Source organism: Orcinus orca, chromosome 3 (assembly GCF_937001465.1).
Source record: "Orcinus orca chromosome 3, mOrcOrc1.1, whole genome shotgun sequence".
Lineage (NCBI taxonomy): Eukaryota > Metazoa > Chordata > Mammalia > Artiodactyla > Delphinidae > Orcinus > Orcinus orca.
Window position 1 is genome coordinate 58,764,875 of NC_064561.1, and position 21,061 is coordinate 58,785,935.

The window sequence follows — 21,061 nt, forward strand, 5'->3', positions numbered from 1 at the left end:
TTCCTGCCTCTCTTGGCCTCTGACTGGCTGGTGGCTCAGGCTGAGCCAGCAAGCAGGCTTCATCCCCTCCTTGCTGGGCATCTCCTCCAGCCTTCTGGGGTACCCACTCTAGCCTGAAGATGAGAGCTTGGGCTCAGGAAGCAAACAGGCCTGGGTTTAAGTCCTGCACGGACCTCTTATTAGCTGGTATGGCCTCCCAGAGCTCCAGTTTCTTGTTTAAAATGAGGCTATTGAGATACCAGCCTCTTGGGATCCCTGTGAGGCTTCAACGAGACAGCAGCTATAAAGATGTTAATAAACAGCTGTCAGACGAACTGCAGAAGCAGCACAAGGCCAGTAGTTCTGACCCCCAGCCCCGCCCCGAGCCCTCCCGGCTCTGCCCTGTAGGGAATCTTACTCACGACAGCGAACTTCTTGTTCAGGGCCATCTGCTCAGCCAGTACGGACTGGTTGTGGAAAAGGTGGGGCTGCATGTGGCTCCACATGTGGGGGAACCACCAAAACTCCTTCACGTACGACAGCAGCAGGTCGTCCCCCGCGTCCTCAGCATCAGTACCTACAGCCCGAGCACAGGCAGCTCAGCCCGGCCCACCTGCCATGAGGCCCGGTGATGGGTGTGCACGGCCACAGCCCACGTGAGAGCTGCTTAGAGCGGTTCCGTGAGCTACAGTGTGGGGCAGATAGAGCCCCAGTCCAGGGCCCTGGATTTGAGTATGGCCTTGACTCAGTGGGTGACTTTGGCTAAGTACTCCCCATCTCTGGCCCTTGGGGCCTGTCTATGCAATATGCAGTTCAGAGGCAATGATTCTAATGGTTTCTTCTAGCTCTGACTTGCCTGCTGTGATCCTATTCCTATTTTTCTACTGGGTCATTTGTCTTTTACTTATTGACTTGTAGATGCTCTTTGTATATGTACAAGATGTTTAACCCTGTCTTGTGTATATCACTACAACTACATTTGATATGCTAAGGGTTAAGAATATAAAAATACACACAGACAACCAAGTGTTGCTCTTATTTGGCTTTGGAGCTATGCTGCAGACTTTCCTCCCAGAACTGCAGACTAATAGGGTTTGCCTAGAACTCAAGAGAGGCTGTCCTCACTGTGGCCCACGCAAAAGGCAGCTCGAGGGAATGCTCACTACAGATGACTACTCAGAGGCTGTTCCCTTCTGCCCAGTCCCAAGGGGCAGCTTGTGAGGACCTTGGGAAAGCCCCCAAGAGGAGGGCAAGTATGAACCAGGCAACCCTGAGCCTTCAACCTCAACCCTTAAGGCTCAAAAATAAAAAATAAACTCATTCCAGATGAAGGAACAAGATAAAAACCCACAAGAACAATTAAATGAAATGGAGACAGGCAACCTACCTGAAGAAGAATTTAGAGTAATGATAGTAAAGATGATCCAAGATCTCGGAAAAAGAATAGAAGCACAGATTGTGAAGATACACAAGATGTTTAACAAAGAGCTAGAGATTTAAAGAACAAGCAGAGATGAAGAATACAATAACTGGAATGAAAAATACACTAGAAGGAATCAACAGCAGAATAACTGAAGCAGAAGAATGAATCAGTGAGCTGGAAGACAGAATGGTGGAAATCACTGCCACAGAAAAGAATAAAGAAAAAAGAATGAAAAGAAATGAGGACAGTCTCAGAGACTTCTGGAACAACATTAAATGCACCAACATTTGCATTATAGGGGTCCCAGAAGGAGAAGAGAGAGAGAAAGGGCCTGAGGAAATATATGAAGATATTATAGCAGAAAACTTCCCTAACAGGAGAAGGAAACAGTCACTCAAGTCCAGGAAATGCAGAGTCCAATACAAGATAAACCCAAGGAGGAGCATGCCGAGACACATATTAATCAAACTGACAAAAATTAAAGACAAAGAAAAATTATTAAAAGCAACAAATAACATACAAGGGAATCCCCAAAAGGTCATCAGCTGATTTTTCAGCAGAAACTCTGCAGGCCAGAAGGGAGTGGCACGATATATTTAAAGTGATAAAAGGGAAAAACCTACAACCAAGAATACCCAGCAAGGCTCTCGTTCAGATTTGATGGAGAAATCAAAGCTTTACAGACAAGTAAAAGCAAAGTGAATTCAGCACCACCAAACCAGCCTTAGAACAAATCCTAAAGGAACTTCTCTAGGCAGAAAAGAAAAGGCCACAACTAGAATCAAGAGAATTACAAATAGGAAAGCTCACCAGTAAAGGCAACATAATGTAAAGGTAGGAAATCATCCACACACAAATATATCAAAACCAGCAATCATGAGAAGAGGAGAGTACAAATGCAGGATATTGGAAATGCACTGGAAATTAAGAGACCAGCAACTTAAAACAATCTTGTACATATATAGTCTGCTATATCAAAACCTCATGGGAACTGCAAACCAAAAGTCTACAACAGACACACACACAAAAAAAGAAAAAGCAATCCAAACACAACACTAAAGATAGACATCAAATCACAAGAGGACAAAAGAGGAAGGGAAGAAAAAAGACCTCCCAAAACAAGTCCAAAACAATTAACAAAATGGCAATAGGAACATACATTTCAATAATTACCTTAAATTAAATGGATTAAATGCTTCAACCAAAAGACATGGGCTCGCTGAATGGATACAAAAACAAGACCCATATATATGTTGTCTACAAGAGACCCACTTCAGACACAGGGACACAGACAGACTGAAAGTGAGGGGACAGAAAAAGATATTCCATGCAAATGAAAATCAAAAGAAAGCTGGAGTAGCAATACTCATATCAAACAAAATAGACTCTAAAATAAAGACTCTTACAAGAGACAAGGAAGGACACTACATAATGATCAAGGGATCAATCCAAGAAGAAGATACAACAATTGTAAATATATATGCACCCAACATAGGAGCACCTCAATACATAAGGCAAATGCTAACAGCCATAAAAGGGGAAATGAACAGTAACACAATAATAGTAGGGGACTTTACAACCCACACCAATGGACAGATGATCCAGACAGAAAATCTACAAGTGCAGTGGTTAAGACTCCATGCTTCCAATGCAGGGGGCACAGGTTCGATCACTGGTCGGGGAACTAAGATCCCACATGCCGCATGGCGCGGCCAAAAAGAAAGAGATATTAAGGAAACAATCCCATTTACCATTGCATCAAAAAGAATAAAATACCTAGGAATAAAAGTACCTAACGAGGCAAAAGACCTGTACTCTGAAAACTATAAGATGCTGATGAAAGAAACTGAAAATGACACAAACAGATGGAAAGATATACCATGTTCTTGGATTGGAAGAATCAATATTGTCAAAAGGACTATACTACCCAAGGCAATCTACAGATTCAATGCAATCCCTATCAAACTACCAATGGCATTTTTCACAGAACTACAACAAAAATATTTTAAAATTTGTATGGAAAAACAGAAGACCCTAAATAGCCAAAGCAATCCTCAGAAAGAAAAACGGAGCTGGAGGCATCAAGCTCCCTGACTTCAGGCTATACTACAAAGCTACAGTAATCAAAACAGTATGCTACTGGTGCAAAAACAGAAATATAGATCAATGGAACAGGACAGAAAGCCCAGAAGTAAACTCATGCACCTATGGTCAATTAATCTATAACAAAAGAGACAAGAATATACAATGGAGAAAAGACAGTCTCTTCAATAAGTGGTGCTGGGAAAACTGGACAGCTACATGTTAAAGAATGAAATTAGAACATTCCTTAACACCATACACAAAAATAAACTCAAAATGGATCAAATAATGTAAGGCCAGACACTATAGAACTCTTAGAGGAAAACAAAGGCAGAACACTCTTTGACATAAATCACAGCAATATCTTTTCTGATCCACCTCCTAGAGTAATGAAAATAAAAACAAAAATAAACAAATGTGACCTAATTAAACTTAAAAGCTCTGCACAGCAAAAGAAACCATAAACAAAATGAAAAGAAAACCCACAGAATGGGAGAAAATATTTGCAAAGGAAGTGATTGACAAGGGTTAATCTCCAAAATATACAAAACAGCTCAGGCAGCTCTATGTCAAAAAAACAAACCACTCAATCAAAAAATGGACAGAGGGCTTCCCTGGTGGCACAGTGGTTAAGAGTCTGCCTGCCGATGCAGGGGACGCGGGTTCATGTCCCGGTCCGGGAAGATACCACATGCCGCGGAGCGGCTGGGCCCGTAAGCCATGGCCGCTGAGCCTGCGAGTCCAGAGCCTGTGCTCCGCTACGGGAGAGGCCACAACAGTGAGAGGCCCGTGTACCGGAAAAAAAAAAAAAAAAAGGGCAGAAGATTTAAATAGACATTTTTCCAAAGAAGATATACAGAAAGCCAAAAAGCACTTGAAAAGATGCTCAACATCACTAATTAGTGGAGAAATGCAAATCAAAACTACAATGAGGTATCACCTCACACTGGTCAATATGGCTATCATCAAAAAGTCTACAAACAGGGACTTCCCTGGGGGTCCAGTGGTTAAGACTCCGTGCTTCCAATGCAGGGGATGTGGATTCAATCTCTGATCAGGGAACTAAGGTCCCACATGCCACGCAGTGCAACCAAAAAAAAGTCTACAAATAATAAATGCTGGAGAGGGTGCAGAGAAAAGGGAACCCTCCTGTACTGTTGGTGGGAATGTAAATTAGTACAACCACTATGGAAATCAGTATGTAGGTTCCTTAAAAAACTAAAAATAGAACTACCATATGATCCAGCAATCCCAGTCCTGGGCATATATCCAGAGAAAACCATAATTTGAAAAGATACACGCACCCCAATGTCCGCTGCAGCACTATTTACAACAGCCAAGACACGGAAGCCACCTAAATGTCCATCAACAGACAAATGGATTAAAAAGAGGTGGTACATATATACAATGGAATATTACACAGCCATAAAAAAGAATGAAATAATGCCATTTGCAGCAACATGGATGGACCTAGAGATTATCATACTAACTAAGCCATACAGAGAAAGGCACATATCATATCACTCATATGTGGAAGCTAATTTTTTAAAAAATGATACAAATGAACTTATTTACAAAACAGAAACAGACTTACAGATATCAAAAATGGTTACCTAACTTATGGTTACCTAAGGGGAAACATGGTGGGGAAGGATAAATCAGGAGCTTGGGATTAACATACACTACCATGTATAAAATAGATAACCAACAAGGACCTACTGAATAGCACAGGGAACTATACTCAATAGTCTGTGATGAGGGAATTCCCTGGTGGTGCAGTGTTTAGGACTCCACACTTTCACTGCTGAGGGCCTGGGTTCAATCCCTGGTCAGGGAACTAAGATCCCACAAGCCAGGCAGCACAGCCAAAAAACAAAAAAAATTCTGTGATAACCTATGTGAGGAAAGAATCTAAAAAAGAATAAATATATGTATAACTGAATGACTCTGCTGTACACCTGAAACTAACACAACACTGTAAATTAACTATACTCCAATAAAATTAAAAAAAAAAGAAAAACTCGTGACAGTGCTCATCTCTGGGGTGGGTACAGTTATAGGGCATTTTCATTTTCTCTGCTACATATTTCTGTAAAATTCTTAAAATTCAACCAATTCCTTTCTAAGGCTTAAGTAGTACAAAGAATATTAAAAGGTGGTGGTGAGAGGGAGACAAGAGGGAGAAGATGCCCACCCCCCTGAACAGCAGAGCCTGAGGCCCAGGGACAGATGAGTGGGGGCCATCGTGTGTTACCGCTGTCTCCAAATGCCCTCTGCCTGGGGCTGCGACTGCTCTGTGGGCTGTCTGGCTCTGGGAGAGGCCACAGAGGTCAAATGTGGCCCTAAGTGGGCCCATCCGCCCACCTGCTGACCCCACGGCATAGCACTCCGAGGGTCTGGATGTTGAGGGCCCCTGGAAGTTGCTAGTGGGGGCAGAGCCAGGCCCACTTACCTGTGTGGAAGAATTTCCCTGAGTAGCCCAGGTTGAAAGTGAAGTTTGGGATGTGTGTCCGTAGTTCGTTCTGCGTATCAAATAGGGCCTAGGATAGGCAGAGTGGGGAGAAAGGGGTGAGGGGAAGCCAGAAGTACCCCGCTACTCCCAGAAGGGTTCAGCTCCTGCAGGACCAACTATAAAGTTGGCAGGGCCCATAGAAAAATGAAAATAGGGACACTTGCTCAAAGACTGTTGAAAATGTCAAGAAGGAAATAGCAGAGCATTATCTTGAATATGGGCCCCTTCCAAGCATGGGGCCCTGTGTGACTATACAGGTCCCATACCCACGAAGCCAGCCCTGTGCTGCCACCTCCACCAGGCCTCTGGCAAGACAAGACATAGACTCTAGCCTGGTTCTGCCATGCCCTTGAGAAAGCTATGCAAATTCTCCAGGCCCCAGTTTCCCCAGGTGTGAAATAGGGATAATAATAGCTCCCTTATGGGGCTCTTGGGAGGATTAAATGAGATACTGCATGTAAAACAGCCTGGCATTTTGGTAAGTGATGAAAAACAGTGCCATTATCATGTCTGTGGTCACTGCCACTGTGAGCCTCATGTCTTCATCTGTCAAATGTGGGGGATTTCACCTCGTTGGTGACTGCAAGGCTGATGTCAAAGGACCACGACTTTTCCAGAGACGTACTGTATGCCCAGCAATGCAGTGTTTCCATGCACAGCTCACCCACTGCTTTGCAAGTCAATGAAGGGATGCTGACACTTGTGAAACAAACATACAGTTGTCCTCTGGAGTCAGGACTCAAAAAAATCCCTACCAGGTATGATGCACAAGCCTGCTAGGAAACCTGTAAGAAGAGGCCGCTATCAGAACACTTTGCAAACAAAAAGTCCTGGCCCTCCTTGGGGCCACCACCGGCATCTTACCAAGGCCATGCACTACCTGGTGGACGCCCATGCTCTAGCTGTGTGGCCTTGGGCCAGTTACTTCACCTCTCTGAGTCTTAGTGTCTGTAAAATGGGCTTTAAAACAATATCCACCTCACAGAGCTGCTGTGAGGATCAGATGATGCAATGCACAGAAAGGGCTGAGCACAGAGCCTGGCACTTGCCAAGCCTTGAATAAGCACTGCTGTTGGTATCATTTAAGTTGCACTGTACAGCCCGTACTGTACAAGTTAATGAGGCAACATTCATGTCTCTGCAAGGAAAGCTCAGTTGTAGCCAGTCCTTGGGATTAAAGAAAAAAAAAAAACCCTGCCCTTTCTGACTCAAAAGGATGTTTAAAGCAAATGGGACCTGGCTGGCAGAGAGCTCTACAGTCTGCACTGAGCTGAGTACACTGAAGAGGGCATCTCTTTTGGTATTCTTCTACAGAAAAGGCTCCAAACTGCTAGCATTCCTCTCATTCCAATAATGGGGAAAATAAGAACCAAGAAGGGCAAGCCCAGGGTTCACAGGAGACACAGTGAGCCTGGCAGCCTGATTTCCTCATGGGGTCGACCCTGGACCAGTCTCAAGGACTCATCCTGGACAGGAAGCAAAGACCTAGGTTACAGCAGGAGAGAGCAAGGTTGGGCCACCTGAAGAACGTCCTAAGGAGAAAACAGAGTAATCTACTTTGCTAGAGGTGGGTCGGGGCATTGCATGACGCCTCAGAGCTGGAAGGCTCAACAGGAGTCGTCTCAAAACTTTCTTTCAGTAGGGGAGCCCCTGAGGAAGTGAAATCTCAGGAGCAAACCCAATGGGTAAAGCAGATCAAAGCAACACTGCTCTGTCCCAGAGGTAGATCCGGAAGGGCTCAGAGCCTGGCATCTGCACATGCCCCCTCACCCCAGCCATCCAGGTCCTTCCCATCCACCCCATCTTGTCATTTCACCGCTGAAGCTCAGACGGTGGAAGGGACTTGCCCAAGTCACCCAGTCAGTTAGGGGCAGATTGGGACTGGAACCCAGGTCTTGACTCCCCAGACAGTGCCTGCCCCTCAGCAGCATCTACTCTGCTCTCCCCTGCAGGTGTACGGAGGAGCAGAGAGTTCGCTCTAGACCAAGGCAGGAGGACGATGGACGCCGCCCCCTGCCCCAGCCCAGGGCCTTCCTTCCAGGACCCACGGCCAATCCCAGCACAGCACCCACACGGAGGAAAGCATTCCTCTTAATTAAGTCTCCTTTTCTGTCCTCCTCCTATCGTCAGAAAGAAGTCTTGGTTTGGTGCTAATACGTTTCTAACTCTCACTAATCTCGTATAAGAGAGGACAGGTCATCAGTAGGCAGCAGTACTTCGCTAGAATTTAATCCTCTGTTTCGTTTTCATTGGATCTATTGTTATGGTTGCCCTCTGTTTACACTAGTGATGTTGTTCCTTTTGCATCCAACTCTGAGTAAAGTAGTGAGTAGATGAAAATGGTCTCAATTTGCAGGCTTCTCTTTTATAGTGATACATGTGTAAAATTTCATGGTTTGCAAAATGCTTTTACATACAGTTAGTTTAGTTTGGTAAACATTTTTTGAATTAAACACATGCCTTTCACTATCTATACAGACCGCGTTAAAGTATGCCTTGTGTATGATTCACACTCTAATTCTTGTTTTATGAGTTTTGTAGGAGCTTTGGTACTGACACAAACATTTTTGAGAGTTAAAAATCATGTCTGGATTAAGAGGTAGGTACTCTCTGCACAGCTACCATCTCTCCGTAGTTACATTCTTGAGCTCCATATAACCAGATGCAAAATTCCTGTATATTCAATACTTCAAATAATTTTAAATGGCACTTGCTAATAAGACAATAAAACCAAGTGGCCAAGGGAGGGGGACTGACAGCACAGAGGAGGTGCAGACAGCAAAGTCACGACGGGGACAGTAACGTCTGAAGGTGGCGAGGCCCACCCTACACGGTCTGGCGCCCCCAGCCATACCTTCACGTCCTCCACCTTCATGCGCGTGCCCTCCTTGCCCACAAAGATGTCGTCAATGTCCACCAGGATGTAGCGGTCCAGAGGCAGCGAGAGGCGCTTGCCTGTGAGGAAGGCCACGGCGTCGACGAAGACGAGCTTGTGCAGCCAGAAGTTGAGGTTGTTGCCGAACAGCACGCGCTGGATTCCGTCGTGAAGGCCCAGGTCCTGGACCACAGTGGCATGCAGCGCGGCGTGAAGGCCGGCATCCGCGCCCAGGTGCGGGATGGACTCGGACGACCGCGTCTTGGCCAGGAGCACAGGTTCATAGGTGGAGTGGTTCGACTGGAATACGGTCCAGTCCTCGCCGGGCAGCACGCCCTTCTCCACCTCGCTGGGCCGCGTCACGTACAGCAGCGGGGACTTGGGGTTGATGCTGCAGTCCTTCAGGCCCAGGTTGGAGTGCAGGAACAGGGGGAAACCTTTGAGCTGCGCGCTCAGCAGGCTGTTCTCATTGGCCTGCAGCCGGGTGGGGTGAGGCAGGGCGGGGGACGGGGGGGAGGGGAAGAGAGTCGTCAGAACCACAGCCCCAAGGGACCACGGAGTATCAGTTGTGGACTCATAACAGTCATGTCAACAGTACTCACTAACATTCACAGAGGGCTCGTCACATTCCTGATCCTGTGCTGACCTAGCGGTGCAAACCCCGCTCTGCCTGTCATCGTAATATACCAGCTAACACACATGCCGTGCTCACCAAAGCCAGGAACCAAGCTCGTGCACTTTACATGAAGGGGTGCCGTAATCCTCACAGTGACCCCACGAGGGAGGCATCACTGCCATTCCCATTATACGGGCAAGGAGACTAGGCCCAGAAAGGCTAAGTAACTTGTCCAAAATCACACACAGGAAAGTCTAGCAGTGGAGAGCGTGGATTCTGCCACCAGACTGCGTGGCCTTGGGCAAGTCAGGTAACCTCCCCGCACCTCAGTTTCCTCTGCTGTAAAACATGGCCAAGAATGGTAAATCCCTCAAGGGGTGATGGAGGAGGCTGAGCGTTGACTCCCGCAAAGTGCTTAGAACAGGGCCAGCGGCATCGCCCATCGCTCGTTCAGTCCTCACATCAGCCTCAGCAGGAGGGTTCCTCTGTCATCCCCGCTTCACAGACGAGGATACCCAGGCTCTGAGGGCGGTGCTGCCCTGAGTTGCACCGTGGTCAGGACGAGCCACACCTCACAGCCAGATGACTGACCCCTGAGCCCACACACCTGACCACCAGGCTCCCCTGCCTGGGGTTTCCAAGCTGGCTTTTGTCACAATCTTTTCTTCAGGAGAAATCCTGGGCGGATGCCAACAGAGAAGAGATCAAAGACGAGGTATCTTCTGGGAGTGCAGGAGCAGACACTCTGCCCACTGTGCTCCCAACCCCCATGTGCCCCCAGCACTCCCAAGGCTATGTCCCAGAGGAGCCCAACTCCCTGTGCCTCCCTCTCCTCCCAGGACCCGCTGCTGTCAGCTCCCTGGGAACCTGCAGGCAGTACCCACAGCACCCCCTTTTCCTCTTCCCTAGACTCACAGCCCCTGCTCCTTATCCCTCACCCTCCCAGCCACCTGCCTCTGGATACAGTACAATTTGTCCTTGTCCCTGTGCCAACTCCTTTTGGTCTTCTTGGCCTGACAAACTGCTCATCCTTCAAAACCCCATGCATCAGGACTTCCCTGGTGGCACAGTGGTTAAGAATCCACCTGCCAATGCAGGGGACACAGGTTCGAGCCCTAGTCCGGGAAGATCCCACATGCCACGGAGCAACTAAGCCCGTGCGCCACAACTACCGAGCCTGCGCTCTAGAGCCCGCATGCCACAACTACTGAAGCTCGAGCACCTAGAGCCTATGCTCTGCAAAAAGAGAAGCCACGGCAATGAGAAGCCCGCGCATCGCAACGCAGATTAGCCCCCGCCCAAGCCCACATGCAGCAACGAAGACCCAACGCAGCAAGAAAGGAAGGGAGGGAGGGAAGGGAGGGAAGGAGGGAAGGAGGGAAGGAGGGAAGGAGGGAAGGAGGGAAGGAGGGAAGGAGGGAAGGAGGGAAGGAGGGAAGGAGGGAAGGAGGGAAGGAGGGAAGGAAGGAAGGAAACATGCATCTACCCTCTTCTCTTCATTGGCCTCCCTGGGGCATTAAAGCCTCAGCTGTAGCACTTCTCACCTTGGCTGCTGCATTATCTGTTCAGAGTCTCCCCCACCAGTCTGCACCCTCTCAAGGGCAAGTACTATGTCACTTCCACCTTGGATCCCTGGTGCCAGCACAGGCTTGACACCCAGTGGGAGCAAACGCATATCGGATGAGTAACTGGATTTTTAAAAAGAAAGAAGAACAGGCAGATCCCAAATACCTGGCACATGACAGCTTTTCATTACGGGTTTCATTTGTTTATCCCACAATTGTTCACTATGCCAGGCACTGTGTTAAGTAACAGGGATACAGTGAGAAAAACAGACATGGCTCCTGCCCTCGTGAACTGTAAAGGCGAGCAGAGAAGAGAGAGAGTAGTCAATATAGCAGAAATATACGTAAACTTCAGTGTGACACATGCTACACAGAGGAGGTTCATAGTCCTAGAAGAGTAGATAACTGGGCATAGTCAGCTGGCTCAAGAGAGGCTTCCTGGAGAAAGGGACTGAGTAAGCATCAACTAGGGGAGAGGTGGGAGCCAAGTTCAAAGAACAGCAAGTGCAAAGGCCCTGAGGTTGGAGAGAGCTCAGCACAGTCAAGGAATATCAAGAGGCCAGCAGAGTGATCAAGAGGGAGGAGAGGAGATGAGGCAGAAAGGTCAGCTGGGACCAGACCTGCAGGACCCTAGAGGCTTGAAGTGGCAGTGGGAAGCCATCAAAGACTCCATCAAAGGGTTCTGAACAGAGGGATGACAGGTTCCAATTTGCATGTTAAAAAGGTCCATCTGGCCACTGTGTGAAGAATGAGTGGGGTGGGATGAATCAAGAGTGGACAAAGGGCAGCAAATGAGGTTGGAGAGGCAGGAACAGTGGTACACAGGGCCACCCTGGAGAGCTCACCACGTGAGCACTGAACAAGGACACTCAGCTGAGGGCTGAGCCCTGGGCCTCAAGTAGAGCGACATCTGCCCAGGGTGCCTTTTAGTAATAACCTTCATGCAGAAGTGCTTTTTTCTAATTCCCACGAAGGCTCTGCAGGGCCCTTGCCTCGTAAACTGAGATAAAGGGCCTGCATTTGACTCTCCACACACCAGGAGTACCTGCCAACTCCCACCCTGTCCTGAGCCAGCCTCTGTCTGGTGTTGACAGCCCCAAACTGAGAGGCCCCTCCCTCAGCCCCCGGCTCCCCAAGACCACTAAGCCAGCACTGGGGACAAAGGCAGGGGGGGCCAGTGACATTTCAGGCCCTGTCCATCACCTGCTGTGGCCTGGGAGGCCACACTGGATCACAGGCACTGAGGGATCCCATTTCAAAGCCCCGACTCTGAGCTGACTGCCAGGCGCTGGCAGCTCAGCCAGCTACCCAGCTGGGAGGCATGAAGGAAGGGAGAAAGCCAAGTTGCCGACTGTCCACCCCAGTCCGCAGTGAAAGCAACCATCTGGGGAAGGGAATGGAGAGTAAGCCTAAGCATCGCAGAGACTGACCCCCACTGCGGGCCTCGCTCCACGGGAGGGGAATCCCTCCTATTGTTCGGCGCTGGGGACCCACGCAGGAGACACCAAATCTTCCAGTGGGGTCATCAGGCAGAGGAAGGAAGAGCCCTGATCAGGGAATGGGAGACCCAGTACAGACTTAGGTAGTAACTGGCTGCATGACCTTGGGAACCTCGGGGTCCCCAAGGTGCTACCTCTCAGGGCCTCACGTTCCCACATCCGTCGGTCAGTTTGCTCCGATGCGCTCACCCGTGGTTGGCTTAGAAGGGCTGAGCGTGGTGGTCGAGTCCTGGCTCTGACTGATTAGCTGTGTCGGTCTAGAGAGCCACGTAACTTTCTGAGCCTTGCGTCCTCACCTGAAGATAAAGTGCCCACTCCACAGGGTAGCTGTGAGAATTACATACGATAAGGTCTGCAAAGCCATGAGCTCAGGGTCTGGCATGTAGCACGTGTGCAGTCAAGCATCAGTGGCCCTTGTCAGGCCTCCACCGGGATGTGCTCAACCCCGGGGCACCTGGAGCTGCAAGGCTGAGCCGGGAAATGGGGCTACTGATGAAGAGCCGCTCCCACCCTCAGGGTCCTCAGGGGCACATGCTGGCCAAGCCACAAGACAGATAAAGAGCTACCACCAGCTGTGTGTGCCGAGGTGAGATGACAAGGCATGCCAGCTGCCATTTATTGGGTGGCTCTGGGTACCAGGCACTGGGCTAATGCTTCCCATCCACTGTCCCGTCTTCAACATGGCACAGTGAGGTGGTGCTGGGATTGGCCCCCACTTCACAGATGGGTGGAATATCCTGCCCAAGGTCACTCCGCCTAGAAGTGACAGAACGAGTTGAACCAGAGTCTGGACTTTTCAGCCCCTGCTCTCCCACTGACCTGGGAATCCAGTGCCAGCGGGCATTGGAAAGTGAGTGTCTCCAGATCCCTGGAGTCCCAAGCCCGATGCACAGCATTGAAGCAGGCCTTGCAGAAGAGCAGAAGGATGCAGCTTGACCACCAGATGACTCCCGTTAGAGCAGAAAGTCACAGGCCCCTGATCAAAACCAAGGAGGGGTCTCGTCTTACACAGCAGGGTAGGAAGAGCACGGAGACCTGGAATTGCCACTGACCCCACAGGGAGACTCTGAGCACCTCCCTGCCCCTCCTTGGGCCTCGTGTTCACCTTCTGTAGAGCAAGGAACTGGGGCCTGATAGGATCCAAGCTATGTTGTACCGACCGTGCCCAATGACCACAGCCCACTGCTTGGTCCCCACAGACCGTGGGAGCTCTGTGCACCAGTTGTGGCCTCTGATGCAAATTCTACTAGATAGAATAAATGGTATTTGAAGTTCCTGGACTCATCCCACCGTGTAGGAGCCAGACCACCTGGGCTCAAATCCTAGGTCTGTGCTTACTAGAGGTGTGAGTGTGGCCACATTGCTTCACCCCTCCTTGCCTCAGTTTCCTTCTCTCTTAAATCAGATGACATCCACCTGGCTTGGAGGATGGTTTATGAGGGTCAAATGTGTTAATTCACATAAAGCACGTAGGACGTGCGTGGCACTGGGTGAGCACGCGGCAAGTGTCGGCCATTGTGATGTGTTTCAGGCCTGGGGCTCTGAATCAAGCCTAATGAAGTTCATGGCAGGAAAGGGAACAGAGTCCAGGAGCAAAGGGAAACAGACAATGAAGCTGTCTGACGCCATGCCGCTACCCAGCCATAAACCGGGCCAGCGTCTCCCAGACAGTGAGCCATGAAATAAAGGGTTTTGTCATTAAGCCAGCCGGGAACAAATCTCACCAGGTTGCTCTACTGCAGGACTTCTAAGGGCCTTCAATTTCTTGGCCCACAAAACCTGTTTTAGTGGCAGAGCAACCCGATCCATTAGTGCATGAAAGAACACAGCCGTGAGAAACCCTCAGCGAGACCAGGCTCCTCCCAGCACGGAGCACGGGTCCAGGGCGAGGCTGTGCCGCCAACGCCTGGGGACGAACAAGCAGCCATCGGTGGACACGGCCCACTTCTGACCCATCTCCTGCTCCTCTCCCCACTCACACCAAGCAAGAGCCGGCCTTGGGACCCGTGTGTTTACTGTCCCCTCTGCCTGGAAGGCCCTTTGCACAGAGAGCCGCGGGCTCCTCTCACTCCCTTCTGGTCACTTTATCAAAGATGACATCACTGGTAATGCATTCTATCAAAACCAGCACCAACTGCCCATATCCATCACCCAGTGCCCTTCCCCGCTTTCTTTTTTTTTTTGTACTTATCACCACCTGTCACATGGTATGTTTATCTGTTCACTGTCTAGTCACCCACTGCACTGAAATGTCCGCAGCACCACAGCCGGGACTTTGCACACTTCGATAACCACTGTGTCCCCAGTGCCTAGCAAAGGACCTGGAACATGGCAAGCACTCAGTATTTGCTGAATGATGGAACAAACACCCCCGAGCACCCAACTACAGTCCCAACCACCCAGCTTGCGCATCAGAGTTCTCTGACCAGAGCCTCTGGATCCCCCATCCAGCTGTTCACAACCTCCTCCCCAAGGACAGCTCCTCCACGACACTTTCAGCAAGGGCTGTGGGCCTAGCAGTTGCTCTGGGTACCCCGCGGAGCCCAGAGCAGCTCACCGGTCCACTGGGATTTCTTTCTTCCAACGCAAAATGGCTCTGGTTCAAGAGGTACATAAACTCCACACCGCTCCACAGCCAAGAGGAAAGGGTGCGGGACCCAGAGCCCCCAACTGTCTAAGTCTGGGTTCAGACCCTGGCTCTCCCACTTACTGGCTACATGGCCTCCTGTGACCTAACTTAATCCTCCTGAGCCTTGGTTTGCCCATCTGCAAAACAGAGACACACCTCATCCATTGGGAGGACCGACATGAAAGGTTTTGAGGGACCCAGCAGGGCATATGCTCTCCTCCCTTGCACCCATCCCTGGGGCCTCCCTTAGGCACGAGCCTGCTGTGTGCCGGGCCCCATGCATGGAAGGCAATGCCCCTGTCGTGTGCTCCCAATGAAAGCTAATACTTAAAAAGTACCTACTAGACGCCAGGCACCAGGCGCTCCAAGTGCCTTACCTACACTCACCCACTTACCTTTCATGACAACCTAGGAGGAGGCGTTACCATTACACCCATTTTTCAGGTGAGGAGAGTCAGACACCCAGTTAGCAAGTGTGGGGATAAGAATCAAACTCAGCTGGAGCTCTCCACAGCTCGGGGACCCGCTCCCCACATACCTTGAAGAAGCCAATGATGCCCACGCCGTAGGCCACGCAATACTTGTCCAGCAGCTCCCTGTTCCAGGCATCCAGGTTGACGTACTTGAGGATGTTCTCATAGATGATGAGGGCGAAGCGGCCGCGGCCCTTGTCGGTGAGTGTGGGCATGTCACCCTTGCCCGGTGCAATCTCTGTGCGGTACTTGAAGCGGCTAGACTCCAGGATGGCCACCACCTCCTGGCCCAGCTGGGAGTAGAGGCTCTCCACGAACACCAGCACCAACGGGTCCGTGCGGGAAGGGGCAGCCACCTGTATGGGCTTGAGTGGCAGCAGGCGGCTGGGGGCCACGGGCGGCGGGTCCCCACAGTCAGGCTCGGGGGCGTCCACCGAGGGCTCCAGGCCCCGCTTCCAGCCATATAGGTAGTAGGCCGAGACAAAAACGCTGAACAGGCAGAAGGCGAACAGCAGGAAAAGTACAGCCTGCGGGGACATGTGCCGACACAGCCTGCGGAGGCGCGCCAGGGCGGGCATCCTGGCCCCCGAGACCTCGGCCACCGGGGGCCCGGCCGCCCCGGCTGCCCCAAGGCCCCACGCAGGAGAAGACTCCCAAGTTGTCCACCGACCAACAAGTTCACAGAGACTCAGCGAGCAAGGCCCGAAGTGGGCAGTGGCAGTGGCAGTGGAGGATCCGGGCCCCAGCCCTTCCTCCCAGCCAGGGGTGCAGTCCGCGGCTGGTTGCGCTCCTTCCTTCCTCCGCGCCCCTTTATGTCACCATGGCAAACCCCCACGTGGTCCTGTGCACAGCAGAAGTGCCCCAGGGCGTTAGGGCCTCCTGGGGGGGCTGGGCAGTGGGCTGAAGGATGCTGGGCATGCCTGGGGGTGCCGCATGCCGCTCGCTCGGTGGGGCCCCCGGGGCTAAGGCTGTGGAGAGAGGAGGAGAGTCAGAAGGCGGAAAGTCAGAGTGTGGGCTCCGGGGGTCCGCTGACTGTGGACCCACACAGGTCCTGACCTCGCGGTGGGCCCAGATTCAATGACCGCTACCCAACCTGAGTTCATGATTTGGGGCAAGCTTGTCAATCTCTCTGAGCCTCAGCCTCCCCGTGTGTTGACAACAGTACCTGCCTCACAAGAGGCTGGGAGATTACATCCACTAATGTGTATAAATCACACTGGGCAGTACCTAGCATATGATGTCTACAATGATAGTTGCTATTTACCATAATGATCAGTCCAAGTCTAAACCAAGAAAACTCCAGAAGCAGGAAGGACAAAGTGAGACAATAAACATTTGCAAGGCCTAGGAGCTAGAGGTGGAATTCTAAATCACGACCCAACACCGCGTTCTCACCATCTTCCCCTCACTTCCCCACGTGCTTCCCCACCCATTTCTCTGAATGCACCCAGCAGCCCCATCTGACAGACGAAAAGACTAAGGCTCAGGCTAGGATTCAAACTCAGGGCTGTCCTCAGAATGGGAGAAAATATTTGCAAATGAAGCAACTGACAAAGGATTAATCTCCAAAGTTTATAAGCAGCTCATGCAGCTTAATAACAAAAAAACAAACAACCCAATCCAAAAATGGGCAGAAGACCTAAATAGACATTTCTCCAAAGAAGATATACAGATTGCCAACAGACACATGAAAGGATGCTCAACATCACTAATCATTAGAGAAATGCAAATCAAAACTACAATGAGATATCATCTCACACCAGTCAGAATGGCCATCATCAAAAAATCTAGAAACAATAAATACTGGGGAGGGTGTGGAGAAAAGGGAACCCTCTTGCACTGTTGGTGGGAATGTAAATTGATACAGCCACTGTGGAGAACAGTATGGAGGTTCCTTAAAAACAGTATGGAGGTTCCTTAAAAAACTACAAATAGAACTACCATATGACCCAGCAATCCCACTACTGGGCATATACCCTGAGAAAACCATAATTCAAAAAGAGTCATGTACCAAAATGTTCATTGCAGCTCTATCTACAATAGCCCAGAGATGGAAACAACCTACGAAACAACCTACGGAAACAACCTACTCAGAGAGTCATGGACATATATACACTACCAAACGTAAGGTAGATAGCTAGTGGGAAGCAGCCACATAGCACAGGGAGATCAGCTTGGTGCTTTGTGACCGCCTGGAGGGGTGGGATAGGGAGGGTGGGAGGGAGGGAGACGCAAGCGGGAAGAGATATGGGAACATATGTATATATATAACTGATTCATTTTGTTGTGAAGCTGAAACTAACATACCATTGTAAAGCAATTATACTCCAATAAAGATGTTAAAAAACAAAAAACAAAACTCAGGGCTGTGAGGCATCAGCAGCTTGGCTATGCTAGGAGCCCCTCTCAAACACCAGTGGTCTCATCTGGAAAGCACCACCCCTGCAGCATCGGGGTGGGGCCAAGGGACAAGTGAGTGAACCTGTCAGAGGAGCCCGGCATAAGCAACACTCAAGAAATCGCAGCTGTCGCTATCTGCCCCTTAACGCAACAGGCATCTCTCATCCTCAGGGTACGTGCCCACAGTGGCACAAGGACAGCAGGCGACTGAGCCCCCCAACCTGAGGATCACAAGTTGCCCAACATCCTCACCCAAACAGCGCCCCCCCATACCACGGTCCTCCAGTCTCCCTTTAACATGAGTGGAGGCAGCTGCTGAAAGCTGGCAGAAGAGCTCCCCTGGAGATGGGAGACGGGGACAAGGACAGAAGGTGTGAGGGACTGGGCTGCTGCCAGGGAGGGAATGTGAGCCTCAGACCCAGAATCGGGGTTGCAGGGAAGATCTTCAAAATCCCTCCCAGCCCAAGACTATATGATATGCTTAGCGTGGATACAGTATACTAGAGACCCTACAATTGTACTTCTAGGAATTTATCCTACAGGGAGTAATTGCAGAAGTGTGTCAAGAATTCCCCACAAGAATACGACTCCCAGTGCTGTTTATAACAGCAACGGATGTTTATAATAGCAAATGCCCAACCATAGGGGATTGTCTTTAGCAATTATAATGCAAGCATGTGATGAAATCCCAGGCAGCCATTTACAATATGTTGAAGGAGGACATTTACTGACATAGAAATATAATTACCAGGACTTCCCTGGTGGCGCAGTGGTTAAGAAGCTGCCTGCCAATGCAGGGGACATGGGTTCGAGCCCTGGTCCAGGAAGATCCCACATGCCGCGCAAAGCAACTAAGCCCGTGAGCCACAGCTACCGAGCCCATGCGCCACAACTACTGAAGCCTGCGCGCCTAGAGCCCACGCTCCGCAACGAGAAGTCACTGCAATGAGAAGCCCGCGCACCGCAAAGAAGAGTAGCCCCCACTCACCGCAACCAGAGGAAGCCTGCACGGAGCAACGAAGACCCAATGCAGCCAAAAATTAAAAAAAAAAAAAGAAAGAAATATAATTACCATATATATTGTTAAAGTGGAAAACATTTATAAGACCGTATGCATGGTCATATTTTTGTGAAAAATTTTATGCATAAGCCAGAAACTGGTACGAATCCAAAAAACAAAACAAAAATGGTAACAATTATCTCTGGTTTTTATTTGCCTTTGTTTCCTAAATTTTCTACAATAATCATTTATTATTTTTGTGAATATAAGAAAACAAATGTTTTTAAAAGATGTGCTCAGAAGCAAGAGGCAGGGGTGTGAAATGAGGACATGTCTTGGACATCGGGTCTGCTCCCAGTTCTGCCATAACGTGCTGTGTGACCCCAGGCACACCCTGCCCCTTTCTGGGCTTCTTGCCTGTTAGAGAGGGGCCTGGGCCAGATGGCGTCTGGGGGCTCTTCCACCTCTGATATTCTACAGTTCAGTCTCTACTATGTGCCAGCGTCACAGGGAAGCTGGGGCAGCCAAGAAAGCAAGCACCTACAATGCAGGGAGTGTGACAGGGGAAGGGAGGGTATTTGAGAGAACTGAGGGGCACTTAATCCCCCTGCAGGAGGAAGGGGGAGGACAACGGAAGGCTTCTTGGAGGAAGTGGTAGCTGAACTGGCCAGAAGACCAAGAAAGGGTTGACCAGGGGTAGGAACAGTGAGGGACACATACACAGCTTGGAGCTAAGGCAGTAGGCAGAGCTTTCCAGGGAGTCCCTGCAATTCCACCTGAGAGCAGGACCAGAAGGGGCAGGCTTCCTGGGTGGAGCCACAAGAGCTGAGGTGACTGGCCCTGCAATTATTCCCAAAGGGCACCCATGTCCCACCTCCCATTGATAAGGGCAGCCCTCTGCCCTGCAGCCACAGCGAGCCCCACCCCTTGGCCTGGGGCCAGGGCAGGAACACAGTGGGTGGGGAGGCAGAGCTGCCTCGAAGGTGTCCTGCCTGCTGCCTGGGGGCACCTGCCTACTCGGGCCAACTAGCCCCACATCCCCTGCAGGCCTGGGCACTGCGGGTCTCCGGCCTTTGGTCTATTGCATTAACAGCCTTTCCACATGTGTGCTAATGATGACACAACCAGCAGTCTCAGGCGTCTCGGGGGCACAGACCCCTGTGTGAATCTGACAACACTTCTCCATAAAAAATATGCACACATGCTAGAAAATGTTTTAACAATTTCAGAGTCCAAACCCCGTGTCCCCTACCCCATCCATGGACCTAAAGCCCTAGTTAGTAGAGCCTAAGGATTACGTGGGCAGACTAGAGCCAGGCAGCTTCGTTCAAACCCAAGCCCTACCACCCAGTAATTTTGTAATCTTGGGCAAGTTATTTAACTTCTCAGTGCCCCCAGCTTCCTAATCTGTAAAATGGGAAAACTTGACATACTTCCCAAAGTTGTGAAAATTAAATGAGTGGATACCTAGGAGGTGCCGTGCCTGGCACACAGTGCTGAGCAAGGGTCAGCCGCTGTTTTCATGCACTCCTGTTGCCTATTTAACATACTCACGATGTGGGTAACACCTGAGCGCACAAAGCACCATCAAGTTCCGTGCTCTCTCTCTCTCAAGTCTCTAACAGCCCTTGGAATCCCAAATCCCCATTCTGAGAAGCCGTGTCTTGCTCGGGAGCTGGATGGACGAGCAGAGGCCAGAGAGAGGCCAGCAGGCTAGGGAGAAGGCCATGCAAAGCCCAGGCCCGAGAGAGGGTAAAGGGAGAAAGAGAGTGGGCCAACTAGCCCCCGTCCCCAGAGAAGGCCGAATACCCTGGCAAAGTGCTGACCACCAGTGAGCTGGCAACGGGGGCCTCCAGCACTGGCCCCACTGTGACCCCTCAAAGGCCGGGCACCAGCCATTCAAGGCCCTGCGTGCCCGCCTGAATTCCTGTACCCCTGTAGCTCAAGGGATGGCAAACTGGGGGTTTCTAACCCCTCTGCAGCCACCCAGGCCTCAAGGACAGCTGGG

At 50.3% G+C, this 21,061-nt stretch overlaps 1 protein-coding gene across 7 annotated transcripts in view; it reads right to left on the bottom strand.

Moving 5' to 3' along the window:
- NDST1 (N-deacetylase and N-sulfotransferase 1) overlaps positions 1-21,061 on the bottom strand; it is a 69,114-nt gene that overhangs the window by 22,183 nt on the left and 25,870 nt on the right. For all 7 annotated transcript variants that reach the window (XM_033406734.2, XM_033406733.2, XM_049707795.1 and 4 more), the window contains exons 2-5: positions 15,719-16,621; positions 8,851-9,345; positions 5,937-6,024; positions 402-556 (exon numbers count right to left, since the gene is read on the bottom strand). In XM_033406734.2, coding sequence (XP_033262625.1) covers positions 402-556; positions 5,937-6,024; positions 8,851-9,345; positions 15,719-16,231 — 1,251 coding nt within the window. In that variant the 5' untranslated portion in view covers positions 16,232-16,621. The remainder of the gene's footprint in view (positions 1-401; positions 557-5,936; positions 6,025-8,850; positions 9,346-15,718; positions 16,622-21,061) is intronic.